The 26566-nt window shown below is 42.8% G+C and overlaps 1 protein-coding gene across 5 annotated transcripts in view; it reads right to left on the bottom strand.

Annotated features, from left to right (window-relative positions):
* LOC135522131 (protein cordon-bleu-like) overlaps positions 1-26566 on the bottom strand; it is a 68202-nt gene that overhangs the window by 20129 nt on the left and 21507 nt on the right. For 3 of the 5 annotated variants that reach the window (XM_064948119.1, XM_064948122.1, XM_064948120.1), the window contains 5 exons: positions 24830-25058; positions 23861-23905; positions 23204-23292; positions 15156-15329; positions 1-27 (listed from right to left, as the gene is read on the bottom strand). The exon at positions 1-27 is cut by the window's left edge and continues 577 nt beyond it. In XM_064948119.1, the coding sequence (XP_064804191.1) occupies positions 1-27; positions 15156-15329; positions 23204-23292; positions 23861-23905; positions 24830-25058 (564 nt within the window). Of the gene's footprint in view, positions 28-15155; positions 15330-22712; positions 22792-23203; positions 23293-23860; positions 23906-24829; positions 25059-26566 lie in introns of those variants that run through there. The other 2 variants (XM_064948121.1, XM_064948123.1) reach the window with 2 other exon arrangements.

Below are 26566 nucleotides of genomic sequence, written 5' to 3'. Positions count from 1 at the left end.
CCTCAGTGTCTCTGAGTCAGGTGCCACCTGAGAGAGAGAGAGAGAGAGAGAGAGAGAGTAATGAGTCTCGGGCTTAACAACTCCCCCTAGCCGTGCGTGACAATATACCCTATAAACCATTTATTCTTGGACATCATCACTGCTCATTATCATTATTAAAAAGGTGCAGTACACAGAAACCGTGTCTCCATTTCCTGGTTGCTAAAATTCGAATCTGTTACAAAACAAGCAATCATTGTGTAGAAAGTCATTGTACCATCTAAGCCGTTGTGAAATACATTTTCCATAACCAAAAATACTGTATTTACAGCAGTTGAAGCAGGTGTACAAAACCAAAAATAAAAGATGCAAAAACATAACTTAAGAATGGGAATCATACAAACAGATCAACTGCTTGTTAGGCTTTCATTGAGAATGACATAACTAACATTTCTATGTGAATTTGGTCGGATCGCCAAAAAGTTACATATTGTAGCTTTAAGTTATTAATACCTTTTAAAGATGAAATTAATTGTATGGATTATGGAACTGTGCATGTCAGTCAGACTATCAGTCAAAACATCTAAGTGTTCCATGTTTATTTGTTTGCTGTTACTGAAAGGGGTATTATTGCTTCCTTATACAACAAAACAATGTGTGACCCATTTAATCTCAACATGTCCTCTGATCCTGGAGGCATGGAGATAAAAACACTAAATGTGTTTGGTGGCCACTTCAAATCAAGCTTTATTTATATAGCACATCAGACATTAATGCAATGCAGGGTGCTTCACAGGAAAAATCACAAATAAAACGGCAACAAAACATAAGAACAATAAAAACTGAAACACTAAAAAAGCAGCCTAAGGAAAATGTGTGTTTCAAGGGGTGTTTTAAGATCTCTTAAATATGTCAGGCTATTCCAGAGGCTGGGGGCATAGTAACTAAAGGCTACCTCTCCATGCCTCTTGGTTCTAGGCTTTGGGATAGTTAAAAGGCCAGTGCGAGAGGACCTGAGGGACCTACGGAGTACATTACTTATAAGCATGTCTGACATGTATTGGGGTGCACAATCGTGGATTGATTTAAAAACCAATAGAAGTGCACTAGCAGCCAGTGCATTGTCTTTAAAACCGGTGCAATGTGGGCTTTCCGTCTGGTCTTGGGCAGTACCCATGTTGCAGGATTCTGTTTGTTTTGCAGTTGACCAGTGACTTTCTTGGGTAGATCAGACAGGATGGCATAGACCAGACAGGAGAGCATTGCAGTAGTCAAGCTGCTCGTAACAAAAGTATGGATGAGTCTCCCTGTATCAGCCTGAGACAGAAGCGGCCGCACCTTGGCAATGTTCCTCAGGTGGTGAAAAGCTATTTTGGTCACATTCTTAATGTGTGATTCGAAATTTAGATCAGAATCGAACATAACCCATAGGTTTTTTACCTGGTGTTGTTTTCTTCGATGCCCATGAATCCTATTTGACCGTAATGTTGTATGTGACCTAAAGCTTCACATTGATCAAAAAAAGTGTTGCGTGAGTTTGGGCACATTAGCCTCATCTCAAAATAGTTGTGATAGGAGAAAACTGAGGATGGAAAGTTACTCCACAGTACTAATCTAATTGACAAAGTGAAAAGAAGGAAGCCTGTAGAGAATAAAAATATTTAAAAACTTGCATCCTGTTTAAAAACAAGGCAATAAAGTAATACTTCAGAAAATTTTCAAAAGCAACGTCTCATTGCAGCAACTCCTATACGGACTCGAGAGAGGCGAAGGACGAGAGCCGTGCATCCTCCGAAACACAAACCAACCAAGCCGCACTGCTTCATGACACTGTGCCCCACTTAACCCGGAAGCCAGCCGCACCAATGTGTCGGAGGAAACACCTGGTGACCATGTCAGCGTGCACTCCGTCCGGCCCGCCACAGGAGTCACTAGTGCGCGATGGGACAAGGACATCCCTGCCGTCCAAACCCTCCCCTAACCCGGACGGCGCTGGACCAATTGTGCATCGCCCCATGGGTCTCCCGGCCGTGGCCAGCTGCGACAGAGCCTGGACTCGAACCCAGAATCTCTAGTGCCACAGCTAGCACTGCCTTAGACCACTGTGCCACTCGGGAGACCCACTGAGTACCAATCTACATATTTTCAAGCATAGTGGTGACTGCATCATGTTATGGGAATGCCTGTAGTCATTAAGGACTGGCATGTTTTCCAGGATAAAAAATAAACGGAATGGAGCAAAGCACAGGCAAAATCCAAGAGGAAAAGCTGGTTCAGTCTGCTATCACCAGACACAGAGATTAATTCAACTTTTAAGCAGGACAATAACCTAAAACAAGGCAAAATCTACACTGGAGTTGCTTACCAAGAAGACAGTGAATGTTCCTGAGTGGCCGAGTTACAGTTTTGACTTAAGTCTGCTTGAAAATCTATGGCAAGACCTGAAAATGGTTGTCTAGCAATGACCAATTTGAAATAGGTTGAAGACTTTTGAAGATAATAAATGGCCAAATGTTGCACAATCCAGGTGTGGAAAGCTCTTAGAGACTTACCCAGAAAGACTCACAGCTGTAACTACTGCCAGAGGTGATTCTAACATACAGTATATTGAATCAGCGGGTTGATTACTTATCAAATCAAGATACAGTATATTAGTGTTTTATTCTTCATATTTGTTTTAACTGTTTTAATTGTTAAAATTTCTCACACTTTGACAGAGTATTTTGTGTAGATCATTGACCAAAAAATGACAAATATATTTTAATCTCACTTTGTAACAACAAAATGTGAAAAGGGCACTATATATACACACAGTTGAAGTCGGACGTTAAGAAGGCCAGCATCCTGGAGTCGCCTCTTCGCTGTTGACATTGAGACTGGTGTTTTGCGGATACTATTTAATGAAGCTGCCAGTTGAGGACTTGTGAGGCGTCTGTTTCTCAAACTAGACACTCTAATGTACTTGTCCTCCTGCTCAGTTGTGCACCGGGGGGGCCTCTGTACGCCTACGTAGATATTCCATTAAAACTTCTTTTTTTTAAGCCATCACCATCTACAATAGTCATTTACAGCATTAACAATGTTTTCACTGAGCAATTTGATATTTTAAATGGACAGAAAATTAGATTTTCTTTCAAAAACAAGAAATGGTATAAGTGACCCCAAACTTTTGAATGGCAAGGTGATTTGTGTATATTCTAATTGTTTTTTTTTGCTAGGTAGCGTTAGCTTGCGCTAGTCGGCTGTACCTGATTTGTGTATATTCTAATTGTTGTTGTTGCTAGGTAGCGTTAGCTTGCGCTAGTCGGCTGTACCTGTGCCAAAACTCCGGTATTTTTCATCCTGTAGCTTGTTCTCCATCGTCTTTTTAAACAGTGAGCCAACATGTTTTCAGCCATTTTATTTCCATGACTGATCAAAACTCATTCTCATTCTCTCGTCTCTCTGCAGCAGACATATAGTGAGCAATATGTTTGGAACATTTAATCGCAATATCAAATTGCAATACTATAGAATGGTGATGTTGTGGAAAATTCTGCCACCACAGTGAGAATTGCAATACATATTGTATCGGCACCTACGTGTCGGGATATTGTATCATGAGGTCCCTGGCAATTCCCAGCCCTAATTAAAATGGGTCAACACTTCCTTATATCTTCGACTAATTTCCCCCCTGCTACAAACTGTCTGTACTACTACTATCATCTGTCTGCATGTCAACTGGTGAGCTGTTTATGAACTCAATGACTCAGGTCTCCAGCACAGAGACCATCGATATGGAAAGACAACACAGCATGGGCAGCCCCATTGCTTAGTATGTTCCTACTGAAAGGGATATTATTGCTTTCTTATACAACAAAACAATGTGTGATCCTTGTAACCTCAACATGTCCTCTGATCCTGAAGGCATGGACATAAAAACACTTCCAACTGTGTTTGGCGGGTACTTCAAACCTTTGCATGGGAATCCTATTTGACCATAATGTGTGTGACCTAAAGCCTTACATTGAACAAAAAGGTGTTGCGTGAGTTGGGGTCGGGAGTGCATAAACCTCTTCACAAAGGCGTTCCTCACCTTTTCTATGGTTGCACATATCTACGCAAGGGTGAACTTTGATGTCTAAATATTTAATGTGTGACAGCACCGATTAAGTTCGTGAAGAAACAAATGACCATATATTTGCCTCAGCCTCAACTCTATTTGTGTGTGTGCAAATCTGATACAAAGGTGAAGAAAAACTATTCTCAAAATGTGAAGACAATGTATTAAAATGGGTCAACGCTTCTTTCTATCTTCAACAAATTTCCCCCCCTGCTACAAACTGTCTAAATCAAATCAAATTTTATTTGTCACATACACATGGTTAGCAGATGTTAATGCGAGTGTAGCGAAATGCTTGTGCTTCTAGTTCCGACAATGCAGTAATAACCAACAAGTAATCTAACTAACAATTCCAAAACTACTGTCTTATACACAAGTGTAAGGAGATAAAGAATATGTACATAAAGATATGAATGAGTGATGGTACAGAGCAGCATAGGCAAGATACAGTAGATGGTATCGAGTACAGTATATACATATGAGATGAGTATGTAAACAAAGTGGCATAGTTAAAGTGGCTAGTGATACATGTATTACATAAAGATGCAGTAGATGATATAGAGTACAGTATATACGTATACATATGAGATGAATAATGTAGGGTATGTAAACATTATATTAGGTAGCATTGTTTAAAGTGGCTAGTGATATATTTTACATCATTTCCCATCAATTCCCATTATTAAAGTGGCTGGAGTTGAGTCAGTGTGTTGGCAGCAGCCACTCAATGTTAGTGCTGGCTGTTTAACAGTCTGATGGCCTTGAGATAGAAGCTGTTTTTCAGTCTCTCTGTCCCAGCTTTGATGCACCTGTACTGACCTCGCCTTCTGGATGATAGCGGGGTGAACAGGCAAAGGCTCGGGTGGTTGTTGTCCTTGATGATCTTTATGGCCTTCCTGTAACATAGGGTGGTGTAGGTGTCCTGAAGGGCAGGTAGTTTGCCCCCGGTGATGCGTTGTGCAGACCTCACTACCCTCTGGAGAGCCTTTACGGTTGTGGGCGGAGCAGTTGCCTTACCAGGCGGTGAGACAGCCCGCCAGGATGCTCTCGATTGTGCATCTGTAGAATTTGTGAGTGCTTTTGGTGACAAGCCGAATTTCTTCAGCCTCCTGAGGTTGAAGAGGCGCTGCTGCACCTTCTTCACGATGCTGTCTGTGTGGGTGGACTAATTCAGTTTGTCTGTGATGTGTACGCTGAGGAACTTAAAACTTGCTACCCTCTCCACTACTGTTCCATCGATGTGGATAGGGGGGTGTTCCCTCTGCTGTTTCCTGAAGTCCACAATCATCTCCTTAGTTTTGTTGACGTTGAGTATGAGGTTATTTTCCTGACACCAGGGCCCTCACCTCCTCCCTGTAGGCTGTCTCGTCGTTGTTGGTAATCAAGCCTACCACTGTTGTGTCGTCCGCAAACTTGATGATTGAGTTGGAGGCGTGTGTGGCCACGCAGTCGTGGTTGAACAGGGAGTACAGGAGAGGGCTCAGAACGCACCCTTGTTGGGCCCCCGTGTTGAGGATCAGCGGGGTGGAGATGTTGTTGCCTACCCTCACCACCTGGGGGCGGCCCGTTAGGAAGTCCAGTACCCAGTTGCACAGGGCGGGGTCGAGACCCAGGGTCTCGAGCTTGATGACGAGCTTGGAGGGTACTATGGTGTTAAATGCCGAGCTGTAGTCAATGAACAGCATTTTCACATAGGTATTCCTCTTGTCCAGATGGGTTAGGGCAGTGTGCAGTGTGGTTGAGATTGCATCGTCTGTGGACCTATTTGGGCGGTAAGCAAATTGCAGTGGGTCTAGGGTGTCAGGTAGGGTGGAGGTGATATGGTCCTTGAGGGGATGACGAAAGTGAGTGCTACGGGGCGGTAGTCGTTTAGCTCAGTTACCTTAGCTTTCTTGGGAACAAGAACAATGGTGGCCCTCTTGAAGCATGTGGGAACAGCAGACTGGGATAGGGATTGATTGAATATGTCCGTAAACACACCAGCCAGCTGGTCTGCGCATGCTCTGAGGGCGCGCTGGGGATGCCGTCTGGGCCTGCAGCCTTGCGAGGGTTAACACGTTTAAATGTTTTACTCACCTCGGCTGCAGTGAAGGAGAGTGCGCATGTTTTCATTGCAGGCCGTGTCAGTGGCACTGTATTGTCCTCAAAGCGGGCAAAAAAGTTATTTAGTCTGCCTGGGAGCAAGACATCCTGGTCTGTGACTGGGCTGGTTTTCTTTTTGTAATCCGCGATTGACTGTAGACCCTGCCACATACCTCTTGTGTCTGAGCCGTTGAATTGAGATTCTACTTTGTCTCTATACTGACGCTTAGCTTGTTTGATTGCCTTGGAGGGAATAGCTAAACTGTTTGTATTCGGTCATGTTTCCGGTCACCTTGCCCTGATTAAAAGCAGTGGTTCGCGCTTTCAGTTTCACGCGAATGCTGCCATCAATCCACGGTTTCTGGTTTGGGAATGTTTTAATCGTTGCTATGGGAACGACATCTTCAACGCACATTCTAATGAACTCGCACACCGAATCAGCATATTCGTCAATGTTGTTATCTGACGCAATACGAAACATATCCCAGTCCACGTGATGGAAGCAGTCGTGGAGTGTGGAATCAGATTGGTCGGACCAGCATTGGACAGACCTCAGCGTGGGAGCTTCTTGTTTTAGTTCCTGTCTGTAGGCAGGGATCAACAAAATGGAGTCGTGGTCAGCTTTTCCGAAAGGGGGGCGGGGCAGGGCATTATATGCATCGCGGAAGTTAGAATAGCCAGCCCTGGTTGCGCAATCGATATGCTGATACAATTTAGGGAGTCTTGTTTTCAGATTAGCCTTGTTAAAATCCCCAGCTACAATGAATGCAGCATCAGGATGTATGTATTCCAGTTTGCAAAGAGTCAAATAAAGTTTGTTCAGAGCCATCGATGTGTCTGCTTGGGGGGGAATATATACGGCAGTGATTATAATCAAAGAGAATTCGCTTGGTAGATAATGCGGTCGAGATTTGATTGTGAGGAATTCTAAATCAGGTGAACAGAAGGATTTGAGTTCTTGTATGTTTTTGTGATCACACCACGTCTCGTTAGCCATAAGTCATACGCCCCCGCCCCTCTTCTTACCAGAAAGATGTTTGTTTCTGTCAGCACGATGCGTGGAGAAACCAGCTGGCTGCACCGACTCCGATAGCGTCTCTCCAGTGAGCCATGTTTCCGTGAAGCAAAGAACGTTACAGTCTCTGATGTCCCTCTGGAATGCTACCCCTGCTCGGATTTCATCAACCTTGTTGTCAAGAGACTGGACATTGGCGAGAAGTATACTAGGGAGTGGTGCACGATGTGCCCGTCTCCGGAGTCTGACCAGAAGACCAGAAGACCCTCTTTTACGAAGTCGTCTTTTTTGGGTCGCCGGCTGGGATCCATTCCGTTGTCCTGGGTGAAAGGCAGAACACAGGATCCGCTTGGCGAAAGTCATATTCTTGGTCGTACTGATGGTGAGTTGACGCTGCTCTTATATTCAGTAGTTCTTCTCGACTGTATGTAATGAAACCTGAGATTACCTGGGGTACTAATGTAAGAAATAACACGTAAAAAAACGTATAGTTTCCTAGGAACGCGAAGCGAGGCGGCCATCTCTGTCGGCGCCGGAACTGTCTGTTCCACTACTGTCGTCTCTCCGCATGTCAACTGGTGAGCTGTCTATGAACTCAATGACCCAGGCCTCCAGTACAGAGACCGTAGATATGGAAAGACAGCACACGTTCTATCCTTGCAAATGACATCCTGTGTGACAGCATGGCTAGCCCCATTGAGGGCTATCTCCATTTTAAAGTAGTCATCCAGAGCCCTCCATCTTCATGGCAGAGACAGACAGCCATTACCCTGGTATTACTATTCCCTCTACCACTGACAGACTAACTCCCCATGCTTCCTCATCTTACATGCTCCATTAGATCCACAAAGTTGACCTGACACCTCACTGTCTCAAAACTATGCAGTAAATGTATGGTCCAATGAGAAATATTCACCACTCTCTAAAGTGTGTGTGCAAACGGTTTATATTGCTGTCGTTATGCTTCCAACATATATATCAGATTTAGACGGGAGCTAAACCATTGCCATGCAGGGTTATTAAATATACTAAGCAAGAGAAGCTTTGGTCTCCGTTTGGCCAATCTTATGTACATGTTCCCCAGACTTAAATTGGCTCCTTTAAATCCCAAGGTGCACCACTCAGTCACTTTAAACCGTAATCTATAGCAGAGCAACACAATCAATTCCCCTGGTATGTTTACACTCCAGTACAACAGTAGTATGGAGCATTCATAGAGAATAGCATGATTAGTCTGAGAGGATGCTGTCGCTTCGTTCTGCTGCACTGGGCTGCACAGTATTGTCTTTCACTCTGAAGAGCAGCCAATCAGTCACACACGTGCGCACACGTACACGCACACATCTTCATATCCCAGTCAGTCCTCCATTACAGCTTCAACTTTGCCCTACATGCTATGGTATGCGAGAGACCGACAAGTATGAATGGTGGTGTGATGGTGGAGGTGCATACACAGTCCAGGGAGTTTACGCAACTCAACCTCTGTAAAGAAGTGCAAGGTGGCGGGCGGTAAGTAACACAGAGTTCCAACCACAATGACTCAATCCCAGAGAAACACCACATGCCTTTTCTTAGAATAAAAAAATTAAAAAGGACATTCTGACTTACTTCAACCACATTCAAGCAATAAAAAAAATATATAAAAAGTTTGACAAACCATTTGTTATGGCTTGTTGCTACTTTCATCGCAATTTCAAGGTGGTGGAGGTGATTTTTCAAGGAGGTGATTTTCCATGAGCCCAATCTGCTGTGCACTCTCTCACCCAGTCAGACTTGCCCACCTACCACTTGCAGCGCTCTACTAACTCTATATCACAGACTGCATCAAATCACATTTACTATACACTGATGTGCTGCCACTCAATGCTATCATTCAGTCAAATATTTCTATAGCTTTTCTACCACCTAATCCTGCAGGAATGCTAGCTCACTCCTTAATGGTTGACTTGGTCTATGTCACAAAAGGGACCCATAGTGCACTACGTTAGACTAGAGCTCTATGGGCCCTGGTCAAAAGTAGTGCACTATTACGTGAATAGGGTGCTTATTGGGGATGCAAGCTCAGTCCCCTGGCTGCCAAAGCTCCAGCTTTTTAATTACTCAACACAGCACACCGCTCCAGAGCTGGCACAGTGAATTTACAGGCTCTTTATGGTCAGACCACACACACACACACACCAAAGTAAAAGTATATCAGTGCTCATGGCATTAGTCCACTTCAAATAGAGAACCAATGTAGATGAAGTGTGGACTACTCTGTGGCAACTGTAGTGAAAATAGGTCCATTATATAATCTTTATCAGTGCTGGATATTACTTTGTCAGCTAAGGTTAAAATTACATTCTAACATAAAACCACAACAAGGCCTAGGTTTTTTGTCATTCTTTGAGATACAAAACAATTATTTTCCTTCAAAAACTTAACTGTGAGACTGTGATTTGGAAATAATAATGATTTAAAATGTGAACATAAACACAAAACACAGCTCCAAACAAGCCCCATTATCTCCAACAGGAGAAGAGAAGCCCATTAGAGCCAACATAACATGGTGAAAAAACAACATTCCCCACAACATTTCTGTGAGAAGACGCCACCACTACTTCATTAGACACACACACACACACACACACACACACACACACACACACACACACACACACACACACACACACACACACACACACACACACACACACACACACACACAGACAGACAGAGAGAGAGATGGCAGACTACACAGTTCCAGTGGGCTGTTTGTTTTGGCATTAGGGGCCTCTTCCTTTGTTCCTGAGAACACAACATGTTCTTCCTTAGGAAAGAGGAAAGGAGCATGATAGAGAGAGACTCCCAAATGGTACCCCATATCAGTGTTTCCCAACCCTGGACCTTGAGTACCCCCAACAGAACACTTTTTCATTGTAGCCCTGGACAAACACAGCTCATTCAACTCATTGAGGTCTTGATGATTATTTGACAAGTTGAATCCAGTGTGCTTGTCCAGGGATACAATAAAAATGTGTACTGTTGGAGGTACTCGAGTATCAGGGTTGGGAAACACTACCCTATATAGTGCCCTACTTTTGACTAGGGCTCTGGTCAAAAGTAGTGTACTATATAGGGAATGGGGTGCCATTTGGGATACATACTAAACCTGCACTCAAAACAGAGCTGCCCATGCTTCCGTTTCCGACTTATTTTAATCACACTGTTCCACAGCAGAGCCTGTCACACTGAAACATCCACAGTGTTGCCTAATCACTCATACATAAACTAGCAAGTTTGCATGAAGTGAAACAAGACAACCTAAAATAACCTGCATGGCCTTAAGTGATAGAATTCCATTTACAGAGGGTGTTGATTAAAGGAAATGGAGGTCTTGTCAGCAGATGGACTGAAAAACCAAGGCAGGAACTTGAATAGTCCAATTCAGAGAGGCGTTGAGTAAGTTAAGGCTTCCACACCAACCATTCTCACTCTAACTCAGTGTTCTGCAGCCACATGGTTTACTTGCATAACAATCATGTAGGCCTAACTGAGGGATTGCAAACATATGACTCAGATCACAAGCTTCCTCTTAAAGGCATCTTGTGTGACCTTACAGAATGTGGATCATTTAAAAAAAACTGAGGTTTCCCATGAATTTAAGTTTTTCTTTCTTTTTTTTATTTTTAGAAAGGGTCCACAACCATTATTGAGAATGGTATCATCAGCCCAATGTAGAAATATCCAAACCACGCAAGATTGTAAACAGATTGTAAACAGACGACTTGTATCTTGCTGAAACAGATTAAAACGGTAGGCTACATTAAAGTGGATTAATAGCGCTGCAGTACAAAGAGCCAATGACGGATTGCTATGAAAGACTAAACCCCTCTTGGTTCAGATTATGACATCTCCCTAAGGAATGGTTTATGCAGGTAATGCTAGCCATCTCAATCAATCACACTTCGCCTGTGCTGCCAGCTAACCCCCTGATGGGATGGAGTCTGAAGCTACGTCCCAAATGGTACCCTATTCCCAAATGGTACCCTAGTGCACTACTTTTGACCAGGACCAATAGGGATGCTGCCTCAGACTGTACTGCTTGGCAGGTCCACCCTGAAAGCAGAGCCAGGAGTCGATACACCAACATCACTAGGAGCCATGCTGCAGAGAAAAACAGAGGATATTCACTCGGCTCCATGACTTGTGTCCCGTTGATTTAAATACTTGAGAATAGATCAGGTCAACTACTGAGATCCAGAGAAGAATAACACTCCATAGAGTAGGATTGGAAAATTCTGGTAACTTTCCCAAGATTCCCAGGTTTTCCAGAAATCATAGTTGGAAGATTCCCAGCATCAGGGGGGAAAAAAGGAGCAAGGAATCTGGAATTCTCCAACGAGGATTTCTGGAAAACCTTGTCTATTACAAAATGCATTGAGCGTGTACTATAATGATCATGTACAACACTGTGTTCCTACAGTAGGCTCCAAGTCTCTTAGACCGATCACCATTCTAACCTAACCTACCCTACCTAACCCCCTTCCCTTTCAGTGGTCTTCTGAGTTAATGCCATCTCATCTCAAGAGATATTTGTTGAAATGATTTTAAAAAATGTACAGCAAACTTTTGTTTGTTGAACCCTCAACCTCACCTGTCCTCTGCTCTGACTATGTACAGTAACATTGGCATAAAGAGCCTGTCAAGCTGATTTCACGCCTATCTGCCTCTGGAAACACGACACCCCACTTATACATATTTGATGTTGTGCCACCAAAACACACCTCATTCACTGCTGCAATCTCAGAACCAAATCTGGTGTTTATGTTAACAGTTTGTCTGTCACTAGAGACCCCTGTTGCATAAACCCGATGTTACCTTCCCAGCATGCCAAACAGGCTTACACAAGTGTGTTTGCCTGTGTAAAACCTATTACCGAACAATGAAGCAGAAAGCTCAGGATGACAGGCTAGGCCATGTCACAAAAGGCGTTCTTTACATGACCTCTCACATGCTGACCACACCACTCGAGTTGCGTGCGTGAGCACTGCAATCATTGCAGCCATACAGTTCGCGAGTGTCTGTGTAGTCAGGCGCTAAAATAAAACTTGGTTCTATTTGTGACGCGTGACATGCTGCAAGTCCCACATCTCCCATCTCCTCATTAGTTTTTAGGAGTATATACCCATGTGGGTGATTGAAAGATTAACTGAGGTCCACACTCCAGTCCTGTCGGTAGTGGTAATGCAACTTAAAGTTGGTTGCCAACCTCCATATAAAGTCCAAAGAAGAAGAAGAAGAAGAAGCCTGAAGGAGGTGAGATTACTAGAAACAAACTTTTACCCTTTTATCTGTGGATTAATTGTCAGAGTAGAGGACCTTGTGTATTTCAAGTAAAATAACAACCCAATATTTATATCCCAGGACAACTGCAAGCTAGCTAGCTAAATTGGTATCAATGTTTAATGCTTTTCGACCTGTCCCCAAATTAATATAGTTGGTTCAGTGTTCGTTTTGATATTTCAACCTGTGTGTCCTGATTGCGTCTAGTGTGGGGGGACAAAATCAACACGAGTGCAATGTCGCACGCGGACACACGCATGCTGTCTCGTCAGAATGTTAGCCTACTCCTGTCCAAATCAGAATATCAGCTATTTGTCTAATAAAAGCTTAAAACACTTCTTCAGCACAATATGTTGGATGCATACCAAATGGCACCATATTCCCTTTGAAGTGCACTATAAAAGAGAATAGGGTGCAATTTGGGATGCACCCCTTTTTTTTGTCTTGACCCCAGAACGGGGCGGCAGGGTAGCCTAGTGGTTAGAGCGTTGGGCTAGTAACCAGAAGGTTGCAAGCTCAAATCCCCGAGCTGACAAGGTACAAATCTGTCGTTCTGCCCCTGAACAGGCAGTTAACCCACTGTTCCTAGGCCATCATTGAAAATAAGAATTTGTTCTTAACTGACTTGCCTAGTTAAATAAAAGGTAAAATAAAAAAATAAAGATAAACCCAGTTGGCTATTTGATTGAAGGTCTTGGGCTTGACTATTGGTTGTAAATTGATACTGTATTGAGATCAATAGAGGGTCATAACTAGTGATGGGGAAAATAAATCGATACAGTTATCAGGATGGTATTTTTGATGATATATAGTTTGACAATATCGCAATATTATTTGTGCACTAGTTGGCTGTACCTGCACCAAAACTCCAATATTTTTCCTTCATAACTTGTTCTCCAACTTCTTTTTAAATTGGGAGCCAATTTGTTTTCAGCACCTTTATTTCCATGACTGATCAACACTTGTTTTCTCATGTCTCTCTACCTGACCCTCTGCAGCAGACATATGGTGAGAAATATATTTGGAACATCGAATCGCAATAAAATCACAGTATTGAATTGCAATACATATAAAATCGTTAGAATTGCAATACATATCGTATCGGCACTTAAGCATCGTGATAATATAATCGTGAGGTCCCTGGTAATTCCCAGTTTAACATTCTTAGAAAAAAGGGTTCCAAAATGATTATTTTTGGTTTCCGGGAGAACCCTTTTTGGTTCCATAAGAATTTGACCTGAGAGAACCCTTTTTGGAACCAAAAGGATTCTAACTGGAACCAAAAAGGGTTATTCAAAAGGTTCTCCTATGGGTACAGCCGAAGAACCCTTTTAGGTTCTATATACTGTAGCACATTTTGCTATACGGAGTGTAGTCATACCCCAGGGGAACAGATTGTCATCACTACAACAATAGCCATCCTACCAGTAGCTCAGGCTCATGGAAAGGAGACCTAAGAGCAGCCATCCCGTCCCTCAGGCACTCTGTCCTCATCTGATCTCTCTGTCCTTGTCTAACCCTCACAAAACGTTACATCAGGCCCATGTGTCTCAACAAGCAGCCAGCCATCTTCCAAACACAACGCTTTGTCTCATCCGTGCTAGCGAGTCACAGGACAGCAAGTGTTGCTTATCTCTGGGTGAACGGACTGATAAAGACGTCATCAGTGTGGTGTTTCTGAACAGTGTCTAATACCCTTTTCAGACATATGGAATGTGGCGCCTTGAAAGCGCCTCAGCTACAGCATGTTGTGTCTGTTAGTGTGCACTAGGGCTTTTTAAATGCCGACACGAAACCATCTCTCTCTCGAGATCGTGTCGATGCACCACTGAACAGGCATTTTACTTGTCAATCAAATAATCTCGAGCTGCCTGAGTGCAACCTGGCTGCCTGCTCGCAGACCACTCTACCATGATTTACCGAGACGTTTAGTAAAAAGAAAACACATCTAGCACCCTACCATAAAAAACTGCATAAAAACAACCCAACAGCACATCAATCAGCTCCTTTTATTGAACACTTCTGATCCGGCACTTTATTTCATTGTCTGAAAGGCTATCAATTGTTGCTATAAAAGGGTATAATAAGACAGGCGAGAGAAAAAAATAAACTAGGAGCCATGACAACATAAACCCAAATTAAATCCTGTTTGGAAGAACAGCGTGAGTAGTACACAGAATACTGTGTGGACACCTTGTGCTTCTCTACAGGAGTATGTGTCCAAATGGCACCCTATTCCCTACATAGTGCACTAGTTTTAACCAGAGCACTGTAGACCCTGGCCAAAAGTAGTACACTATATAGGGAATAGGATGGCATTTAGGATGTAATCCATTTCACAGATTAACCAGTGTGTTCCTGTTAGTAACGGTCACTATGACCACAACACACAGTTCCAGACAAACCCCATTCTCTCCAACAGGAGGAGAGAAAACCTTTAGAGCCAACATAACATGGTGCAAAAAAAAACATTTCCCACAACAACACCACGAGAAGAGAAAGAACACTACTACTATTGATATTAGATCCACAAACAGCACAAGGAGATTAGAGGAAATGTTTATCCAATGTTGCAATAGTTGATCTAAACACAGGTCACCATGACCTGAAGTGTGGGTGTGTGTGTGTGTGTGTGTGTGTGTGCTCTCTCACCTGGTAGGCCTCCAGTGTGTAGCAGCCCTGGCAGGGTGTGGGGGCCGGGGGGGCACGCCTCTTCTTAATCTCTATCCTGGGGGACATCCTGGAGATGTTCATGACGGACTGGGACTGGCCCAGGGTGCTGGGACGCGCGTCCACACAGGGCACGATGGACACTGTGGACAGGCCCTGGAGGAGGAGGGAGAGAGAAGGGTTAATGCAGAAAAGAAAAATAATGACACAGACAGATAATGTGACACATTCACACACACAGAGACAATTATAAACACACAGAACAGAGCTACATATGAACTGGGTGGCATTTAAAGGTCAAGTAATTCTAAATGGTCTCAGAAACCCAAAATCACAGGTTGATATGGTGGACAGTGGAAATGTCAAGGGCCAATCCTGAATGGTGAGCATGTGTCATGCCCTTTATTCACTAACTCTGTGTCCCAAGTGGCACCCTATTCCCTGTTGTACACTACTTTTGACAAGGACACATTACACTAGAGAAAGGGTCGCCATTTGAGACTCCGACTAACACGGGCTCACGACTGAATCTAAAATATGAGGATATCTTCATTATGGTCTGTTACTGCAGTGGTAAATTAAGCCAGTGCAAAGCTTAGTGTTCGGTCTGTCTCCTCTTGTCTGCAAGAGGCACTCAGATCCCTGTGAATCAGGATGCTTTGTGACAGTTGTGATAGCTGCAGTCAGCTTTATTACCATTCTGTAGCTACGCCGCCTCGCTAATACACCCTCTGTCTGTCTGGGAGGGATGCTGCTGAGCAATGGGGGACGATCAAAGAATGATCAAAGGCTTTACTAAGCATCTGAAGCTTAGCCTGGTCCCAGATCTGTTTGCACTGCCTTTCCAACTCCTACTGTTAATGTCGTGCCAAGTGATCATAAAAAGGAGTTGGCAAGACAGCACAAACAGATCTGGGTCCAGGCTATCTGAAACGTCCTAAGCTTCTGTATCTGTACTGTAGCATAACTAGGAACAAAGATATGCATCTTTAAAACGATGGTGGGGAGGGTTAAAGAAAAGAAAGGAAAACATATTAAGTCAAAATAACACAGCATTTCAGACAATTCCTGGGCAGAGGATCAAAGTAGTCATGAAAAAAAGTTCAAATGACTAAAACATTAAGTTCTAGTCATTAGAGGTAATCAGTGAACCAAGCACTTCTCACAGTGGGGAGAATGAATGAAAAATGTGCAGGAGGGGTTGAAAAGCACTCAAAAGTATTCAGACCTGGGAATAAATAGTATTTGTTTTCTTTCAAAAATATTTGTTAGCATTTGATTGAGCCTGCCTGGTGTGCCAGGTGGGCATGGTTTGAACTTCTGGGACTATTTCATTGGTTCCATTACACCAGGCAAGCACAATCAAACTAGTCTAGTCTACTAAGGAGAGTCAGTGTGGCTTCGAGGGAGATGTGAGTTGCCAATTGCTTGCATATTGTATAAGCTTGGAAAAGCAGACCGAGCTACTACACAGTAATGTAGAGCAAAGAGAAAAAGACGTTTGTAACAAAAAACCTGGAATCCTGCAGTAGATTTACTGCAGCCCCGCTAAGAACAGAGCCTGGATCAACGAAGTCCATCTAAGTTCATCTTTATGCCCTTCATATCCTGTTTAACTTTGATCTTCTCTTATCTTACTTAAGAACACGTGCCTCTCCCACCTGCTAGATATTCCCGACTAAAATATAACATCTAGCAAAGGTTTTTATCCAAAAGAGACTTAGTCATGCTTGCATACATTTTACGAATAGCTGGTCCCAGGAATCAAACCCACTCTCCTGGCATAGCAGGCGCCATGCTCTACCAACTGAGCTACAGAGAACCACATGATTTATACATTGGCATAGTTGCATCCCAAGGATAGATGACATGGCATACCTTACACAGTGCACAGTCGGCTTTACTCTATTCCCTTCTATTGGCTGCTGCCTATGCAGTGGGGCAAAAAGCAAAAAAGTATTTAGTCAGCCACCAATCGTGCAAGTTCTCCCACTTAAAAATATGAGAGAGGCCTGTAATTTTCATCATAGGTACACTTCAACTTTGACAGACAAAATGAGAATTTTTTTCCCCCAGAAAATCACATTGTAGGATTTTTTATTAATTTATTTGCAAATTATGGTGGAAAATAAGTATTTGGTCAATAACAAAAGTTTCTCAATACTTTGTTATATAGCCTTTGTTGACAATGACAGAGGTCAAACGTTTTCTGTAAGTCTTCACAAGACTTGCTGGGCAACACGGACTTTCAACTCCCTCCAAAGATTTTATATGGGATCTGGAGATCTGAAGACTGGCTAGGCCACTCCAGGACCTTGAAATGCTTCTTATGAAGCCACTCCTTCGTTGCCCGGGCGGTGTGTTTGGGATCATTGTCATGCTGAAAGACCCAGCCACGTTTCATCTTCAATGCCCTTGCTGATTGAAGGAGGTTTTCACTCAAAATCTCACGATACATGGCCCCCATTCATTCTTTCCTTTACACGGATCAGTCGTCCTGGTCCCTTTGCAGAAAAACAGCCCAAAGCATGATGTTTCCACCCCCATGCTTCATAGTAGGTATGTTGTTCTTTAGATGCTCAGCATTCTTTGTCCTCCAAACACAACGAGTTGAGTTTTTACCAAAAAGTTATATTTTGGTTTCATCTGACCATATGACATTCTCCCAATCTTCTTCTGGATCGTCCAAATGCTCTCTATCAAACTTCAGACGGGCCTGGACATGTACTGGCTTAAGCAAGGGGACACGTCTGGCACTGCAGGATTTGAGTCCCTGGCGGCGTAGTGCGTTACTGATGGTAGGCTTTGTTACTTTGGTCTCAGCTCTCTGCTGGTCATTCACTAGGTCCCCCCGTGTGGTTCTGGGATTTTTGCTCACCGTTCTTGTGATCATTTTGACCCCACGGGGAGAGATCTTGCGTGGAGCCCCAGATCGAGGGAGATTATCAGTGGTCTTGCATGTCTTCCATTTCCTAATAATTGCTCCCACAGTTGATTTCTTCAAACCAAGCTGCTTACCTATTGCAGATTCAGTCATCCCAGCCTGGTGCAGGTCTACAATTTTGTTTCTGGTGTCCTTTGACAGCTCTTTGGTCTTGGCCATAGTAGATTTTGGAGTGTGACTGTTTGAGGTTGTGGACAGGTGTCTTTTATACTGATAAGTTCAAACAGGTGCGATTAATACAGGTAAGGAGTGGAGGACAGAGGAGCCTCTTAAAGAAGAAGTTACAGGGCTGTGAGAGCCAGAAATCTTGCTTGTTTGTAGGCGACCAAATACTTATTTTCCACCATAATTTGCAAATAAATTAATTTAAAAAATCCTACAATGTGATTTTCTGGATTTTTTTTCTCATTTTGTCTGTCATAGTTGAAGTGTACCTATGATGAAAATTACAGGCCTCATCTTTTTAATTGGTGGCTGACTAAATACTTTTTGCCCCACTATATATAGGCTACCGTACATATAAACTCAGCAAAAAAAGAAACATCCCTTTTTCAGATCTTCCTTGTGAAGGGTTAACACTGTTTCCCATGCTTGTTCAATGAATCATAAACAATTAATGAACATGCACCTGTGGAATGGTCGTTAAGACACTAAACAGCTTACACACGGTAGGCAATTAATGTCACAGTTATGAAAACTTAGGACACTAAAGAGGCCTTTTTACTGACTCTGAAAAACACCAAAATAAAGAAGCCCAGGGTCCCTGCTCATCTGCGTGAACGTGCCTTAGGCATGCTGCAAGGATGGATGAGAGCTGCAGATGTGGCCAGGGCAATAAATTGCAATGTCCGTACGGTGAGACGCCTAAGACAGCGCTACAGGGAGACAGGACGGACAGCTGATCGTCCTCTCAGTGGCAGACCATGTGTAACAACACCTGCACAGGATCGGTACATCACACCTGCGGGACAGGTACAGGATGGCAACAACAATTGCCCGAGTTACACCAGAAACACACAATCTCTCCATCAGTGCTCAGACTGTCCGCAATAAGCTGAGAGAGGCTGGACTGAGGGCTTGTAGACCTGTTGTAAGGCAGGTTCTCACCAGAGATCACTGGCAATAATGTCGGCTATGCGCACAAATCCACCGTAGCTGAACCAGACAGGACTGGCAAAAAGTGCTCTTCACTGACAAGTCGCGGTTCTCTCTCACCAGGTGCGATGGTCAGATTCGCATTTATCGTTGAAGGAATGAGCGTTACACCGATGCCTGTAGTCTGGAGCGGGATCGATTTGGAGGTGGAGGGTCCGTCATGGTCTGGGACGGTGTGTCACAGCATCATCGGACTGAGCTTGTCATTGCAGGCAATCTCAACACTGTGCGTTACAGGGAAGACATCCTCCTCATGTGGTACTCTTCCTGCAGGCTCATCCTGACATGACCCTCCAGCATGACAATGCCACCAGTCATACTGCTCATTCTGTGCGTGATTTCCTGCAAGAAAGGAATCTCAGTGTTCTGCCATGGCCAGCGAAGAGCCCGGATCTCAATCCCATTGAGCACGTCTGGGACCTGTTCGATCGAAGGGTGAGGGCCAGGGCCATTCACCCCAGAAATGTCCTGGAACTTGCAGGTGCCTTGGTGGAAGAGCGGGGTAACATCTCACGGCAAGAACTGGCAAATCTGGTGCAGTTCATGAGGGGGAGATGCACTGCAGTACTTAATGCAGCTGGTGGCCACACCAGATACTGACTTACTTTTTATTTTGACCCCCCCTTTGTTCAGGGACACATTATTCCATTTCTGTTAGTCACATGTCTGTGGAACTTGTTCATTTTATGTCTCAGTTGTTGAATCTTATGTTCATACAAATATTTACACAAATAAACGCAATTGACAGTGAGAGGTTTCTTTTTTACATGTACATGTCTTCTGCCGATTGATCCCAGGCCACAAGAGAGAAAGGGCAGAGATAAAACCTGAAATGCATTTTTAGAAATCAGACAGCCTTCAGCAGGGACTGGGGAGTGATTCTTGGCTAGCGGCCAACCCTCTCCTCCCCAGATGAACTTTTCACACTGCGCTAATGTGTTCATAGTGACCTTCTCAAATGAAAGTGAGTGTGGCCAAATTGTTAATATTCCAGCTCACAGAGTCCCTCAGTACATATACTGCATGTTTAATTATGAAAGACCAATAAAAAATATGAGCTGGCGCCCACCCAAAATAAATGTTTTGTGTGGAGGTGCTGACTAACGCCAAATAAACTATAAAAATAAAGAGTTGCACACTCCATATATAAACTCCCAGTAATTCACCAACGTTTCAGCATCACTGTGCCTTCTTCAGGGTAAATACTTGAACCCGGTTATGTTGAGAAACAGTGCAAGTAGTGCAACCAATGACAATAGTGAGAGGTGTGTCATAATGAACAAGTTAATTAGAATGAATTGAGTGAAACTGTTAAAAGAACAATAGTTTATGGCATATTAAATATATTTGGCTATTGTTATCAGATGCCAACATAATTGAATATTGCACATAATGTTAGCATCAACCTACATTATTGTTTAATTTAATTTCACATATTTAATTTGTATTTGTTACATGTAATTTTTTGGTTCAACCTTAATGCATAATATGCATCGTCAACAAGGGGAACATATTAGGTGTACGCTGATAGGCTGTAGAAAGAATATATCAATTTATAAGAATTTTTATAAGAAAGGTCTGAGATCAAAGTCCATATTCAGGCCACTAGGGGTCAATGGTTTTAGATATCTAGTAAGCCTCCCTTTGTAGTAGTAGGATCTCCATGTTAACTCCTCTCCTTGGTAGAGCAACATGCTCAATACCTGTGTATTTGAGGGAGGAGTGAGGCTAAACTGTTAACATCCCAGCTCTCTGAGAGTCCCTCAGTACATCCACTGCATGTTCAATTATGAAAGACCAACACAAACACACATTCCAAATTTAGGGAGAGACTATGGTAACTTTCAATTGGGATCCGTGCTGTTGTTGTACTCAGCTGTTGGAACGGAATGTTCCATGCAGGGAATTGCCATGAATTCGTAGCATACGTTATGTAATCTTAAATCAGTTACAGACCAGAGCCAAAAAAGCTATTGGGTCTTTCTTTGTTATTAAAGTTTGGGAAAAGTTCACCTGAACATCTGTAATTACATGCTGGAGGAAATCTGAGAGCTAACCACAATGCCTATCACTCATGCATATCCAAGGTGGAAATGCATTTTAAGTGGAGTGCTCACTGCCAAGACTAGAGACAGATAGAACCGAACATGGCCATCTATGATGATTTAGAGGCAGCAACACGCCCTTATTGTCCTCTCCAAAGACAATGTGATCTGAAATAGTTTCATTCTGTAAAACAAAAAATAACTCTGGGAAAACAGACAGGACCATTTCTGGCAGATCATACAGCTCATTAGATCATACACCATGTACACAGTCCTCAACATATCTTCCCATCAGTTTGTCCAATGTACTGTTCTATTCCAGTCTGTTATGAACAGTCCTCAACATATCTTCCCATTTGTTTGGCCTTTAGTGGTATCCAGATAGAGTAAATGTTGCCAGGTATAGTATGATGATGTAACATAATCGCTAAGATTACAGGGAGTGTGTGTGTGTGTGTGTGTGTGTGTGTGCGCGCGCCCTGGGGCTTGACTCAAATGAGCAGGAGAGATCCACCAAGGTCTTATGGGAAATCCAATAAAATACCCATATTGATTTGAGGTGTATCCCAGATGGATGCCGGTAATAGATTCCACTATAATTGTATAAAACTGATTAAATTACCTTCCAAACAGGTAGCCTGTTCAATGTTTGCTCTAATATAATAATGTTTTAGCACACATGCACACCACATTCAAAGAACTCCACGATGGAGTAGACCAGGAAACCGGCCCTACTGCTGTAACTACTATGGTTTTACAAACTTACTATTAAATACATTATATATGTCACTGAGTAAAGCTGATCAAATAATAAGAAATCATTCAAGGCTTTAATTTACTTCAGGTTGACTTGCTACAGAAAGTTTAAATCCGTCAAGGTACTGTAATTGACTGAGGGGAATCAGAAGACGTGGGCTCAGCTTGTCAAGTCTGCCCTCTAGTGGTAGATGAGCAGAACAACATACAATCAGCTGTATCGACAGGAGGCACAGGCTGAAAAGTAGGGTTGCAAAATAAATGGTAGCTTTCCCAAAATTCCTAGGTTTTCCATAAATCCTTGTTGGAGAGTTCTGGATTTCCTGCTTATTCCCTCTGGATTCTTTGAATTGTACAACCAAGATTTCTGGAAAAACTGGGAATTTTGGGATAGTTATGGGAATTTTGCAATGCTAGTGAAAAGAAAACCAAAGTTGAGCTCATGTGCTCTAATGTTTGGGGGGCATAAAACGCTATCTGTTACAAGGTGGTGGGTTTTGGAAAATCTACAATAGAATAGTACTCAAGAGCATTATTTATTTTCTGAGATTGCACTTATTGAATGAGATTTGAAAGAAAATATAATGCAAGATATCAAGTAACACACCCAGACATTTCAATGGGGTTAGTAGTACTTACATTGTAGTGTTTTTCAATACTTTGAGTAATATTATTATCAAGACCCTCCATGTTCATAGTAGCGACTGTTGTTCAGTCTGAAATACAATGTACATCTAACATGCAATACATCAGAATGCAACTACAATACAAGCATGACATGTAGTTATTCCAGTTATTTGACAGATGATAGCAGTACTCCAACAGCTCTAGGGTTAAAAAACCCTTTCCACGGGGACAGCAAAATCTACAAGACTCATTATTTTTATGGAAAGCCATCATATATATGTTGAGCTCAAGAATAACAGTAGCTATTTAAGTAGAAGATTTAAGACAGAAAAAATAGATTCTTCTTTTTCCTGCATTTGAACATACATTAGTAGAAAGTCAAAAGTAGTAAGTCAGCTGCAGACACACACTCTATGTTCTAGATGGCATTATGGTGTTAAGTTAGCCAAGCCAATGGGATAAATGTCACTCTGTTGGAACACAAGTGAACTGTGCCATCTTACCTTTGATTTCCTTCTGTTGAACTTTAAGAATCCCAGTAGGCCTTTGTTCTCAGCACCACCGACACTTGAGGTGTTGGAACGGAAGTATTCTAACAATGAATGGACAGACAATAGGTTTCAGTTCACTCCGAAATAAAAGGGTTGGCTCACTGAGCTAAAACTATAGGCTTTCATTCATGCAGTTCATTCATTGACCAATGGGATGAAATAAACCACAGCTAGAACTATACTACTATACTACATTATGCAAGTCATGTCAGTTATTAAAAGTTTAACTCAAGCATACAACAAAAATTATTCCCCATAACCACACACTCTCAAGCCTCTATCTACAATCAGGCAGTTTCAACAGTAGATGGCACTACAACTCAACCTTTCCAATATGACAGTGCATCTACTCTTCAACCTCTGAAAATAAATCTAACAAACAGTCATAACACACACTAAGCCAGAAGGAAAGGGAAATAATATTGACTGTATCTTATATTGGATCTAAGATATGTAAAACAAGCAAACGAAACACGCGCGATTGTCCCATGAGGAGAAGAGGAACTGCAAAGTGGGGTTAATGTGACTGTACACGTGACTGTTAAGCTACAGGTAATGTCACTACAGCATTGTGGATGGGAACAATAAGCAGCATTCAGACAGTAATACCTGAGTAATTTAGAGCAGGTGCAGAAGACATTTTAGGTTGACGAACTGTAAACAATCACAGGATTTCAACAACATTAAGGGTCCTTGTTGCAATGCAGACTATCCCTAACTACACAAGATTCTCGCTTTTGCAAAACTATACATAATTTCCTATGTCATTGGTTATGCAATCCCCCACCCCTCCAACCACTGCCTACAGAAAAGGGAGAAACATTGAAACTACCAACAACACTGACTATGGTATTTGACAAGTGCCTCTAGTTTAACTCAAGCATCAGTACATCTCACTAGGCTTTGTAGGTAGTGTTCTCATGACTAACCGTCTATATTGCCTCTCTAAGGGCAGAGTCATAGGGGGCAGAGTACACATACTGGAGGGCATGTGCTTATCGAAGCTCATTTAACCAAATATGTAAACACAAGCTCACTTATTTATTCTGCAGCGCCACCCTGATAAGATGAACTGGCCCAGACTGAATTACACTCCATGTAAACATTACAGGCACAGATGTAGCTAGCTGCAGTAAAAAAGTAATGCATGGTACTTTGATTCAAAACAATCTCACGTGTAAGTGCTGATTATAGATGCAGTCAGGGTGTAAAAGCGTGACAGAAAACAACGGAGAGAGCTCAAATTACATATACGATTAAACAGGTTGAGAAGAATAAGAGGAACAGTAATAGTTTGTTAACAGAGATAGGTTGGTACAGTTACCCTGTTCTCAGATCGATTTGTGCTACAATGTCAACTCCTTAACATTTCAAACTTGATTTGATCTGGGACCAGGTTAACACTGCAGATATCATGTGAGGACATGGAATAGCCTGGTCCCAGATCTGTTTGTGCCGTCTTGTCAACTCCTATAATCATTGTCGTACCGTAGGATGACCACAGGAATTGGCAAGAAATATGCCACCATTCTATAGGAAGAGGTGGAGGGAGATGGGGGTATAAGGTGGTTTATTTACCAAGAGTCTGGTCCAGTACGTACAGCTCTCTGATTCCTAGATCGCTCAGACACTTGTCTAGCTCCAGCTCATGGTTGCTGACATTGTCCTTCAGCAGCAGGACATGGGCCGGGTCAAAGTCACACTTCTCACAGATGGCTGGGACCAGGCTCCCCAGGGGCACCAGGGGACTCACCCTCACCACCGCCTTCTGGCTCCTGTGGTAGTTCACCACCAGACGCACCGTTTTCTTTACAGGGAAGACAGAGTGACTTTAGTGCCAATGGATGGATACAGTATTAAAGAGTATTAGAGAACCTCCAAGGTTCAAATAGTGTTTGTTTGACCTTGAGCTTGCCTGCAATCATGCCGATCTGGCACGCTCAATCAAATGCTCAAAGTATTTGAACTAAAACGTTCAATTTGAACCCATGTCTAAGTTCAGTAATTAAATGGGACTTGATAGTAAAGATCTCAGCAGTACACATTCAATGGGGAAAAACTAGGGTGGAAAATAGAGACAAAAAAAAGTTTGTGTCAGAATCATAGGATAAACCATTCCACCTCACTTAAAAAGAGGTTATGCTTTACTTTCAGCTTTTCCCTTAGACATTTGTTGACAGGCCTAGGGGAGGAGGGGGGTGAGACTGGGGGTCATTCAAGACTAGCACTCTAAGGTAACTGAGGCTCGGAGCCAAGTCGAGGCCTGACAGAGAGGGCCTGTGTGTGTGCAGCCACTGCCTGGTCAGTCCCAGGGTGTTTGGTGTACCTATAGAGAGGGATCACAACAACAGAGCCAGCAGCACTAAGAGGGTTGAGGTGGTTGTTATGAAGAACATAGGTTGCATCCCAAATGGCACACTATATAGTGCATTATTTTTAACAAGGTCCCATAGGGATCTGGTCAAAAGTAGTGCACTATATAAAAAAGTAGGGTGCCATTTGGGACAAACAAAAGATACTGTTATCATGGAGGCCATGACGGTCACACACCAGTACACAATGTACAGACTTCAAGACTCTCCTTCTTAAAACATCATGTCAAACACTTACCAGTCAAGGGTGTGTAACAATCACAAGCACAACTGTTTTTGTGTGTGGCTCTGCTAATATTTACTGAAGCAAATTATTTAAAAAGGGGTTTATACTGTACATGCTCGTTACAAATCATAAAATCCACTACAACCACATCATAATGCATTATACCGGTTGGCTTTAAGTTAAATGTTACCCACAATGTCGATGACTCAGAGTGAAATAGTGCCAGACTATGGCCATCAGCCAAAGGGAGGTCAATGGGAGATAGGGGGAGCCGGGCCAGTGAGGCCTGAGAGTAGAGGAGGAATAATGCATGGTAACTAAAGGTAAGGCACTCATGAAAAATTCACATGCTAGGTAAGTAGGAGGAGACTAGGAGACAGAGAGAGAAGACACTCAATCAGCCACCGAGAGCCCGTAATAATCCCACTGGTTTAGAGACTGGCTCTACAACACCTGCTGCCTACCTTTTAGCATGAGCCCTTTTTGGTTTTTGTGGTCTTTCCTGCTGCTATGATTTAGTGTCAAAAGGTAAAGAAGGGCGATCGCACGGTTACATAGAGAATCATACATCACATTTCCCAGGTGTCAAAGGTTAGGTTCAATGAATGCTGAAAACATCTTATTCATTGTATCCCAAAAACAGTCAACGATAGCCACCCGTGCACTACAACAGCAAAAGGCCCAGACCAGAACAAATTAATTTCCAATAACTTCATG

This window comes from Oncorhynchus masou, chromosome 30 (genome assembly GCF_036934945.1).
Source record: "Oncorhynchus masou masou isolate Uvic2021 chromosome 30, UVic_Omas_1.1, whole genome shotgun sequence".
Classification (NCBI taxonomy): domain Eukaryota; kingdom Metazoa; phylum Chordata; class Actinopteri; order Salmoniformes; family Salmonidae; genus Oncorhynchus; species Oncorhynchus masou.
Note: the sequence above shows the minus strand (reverse complement) of the source record. Positions and strands in the feature narration are given on the sequence as shown.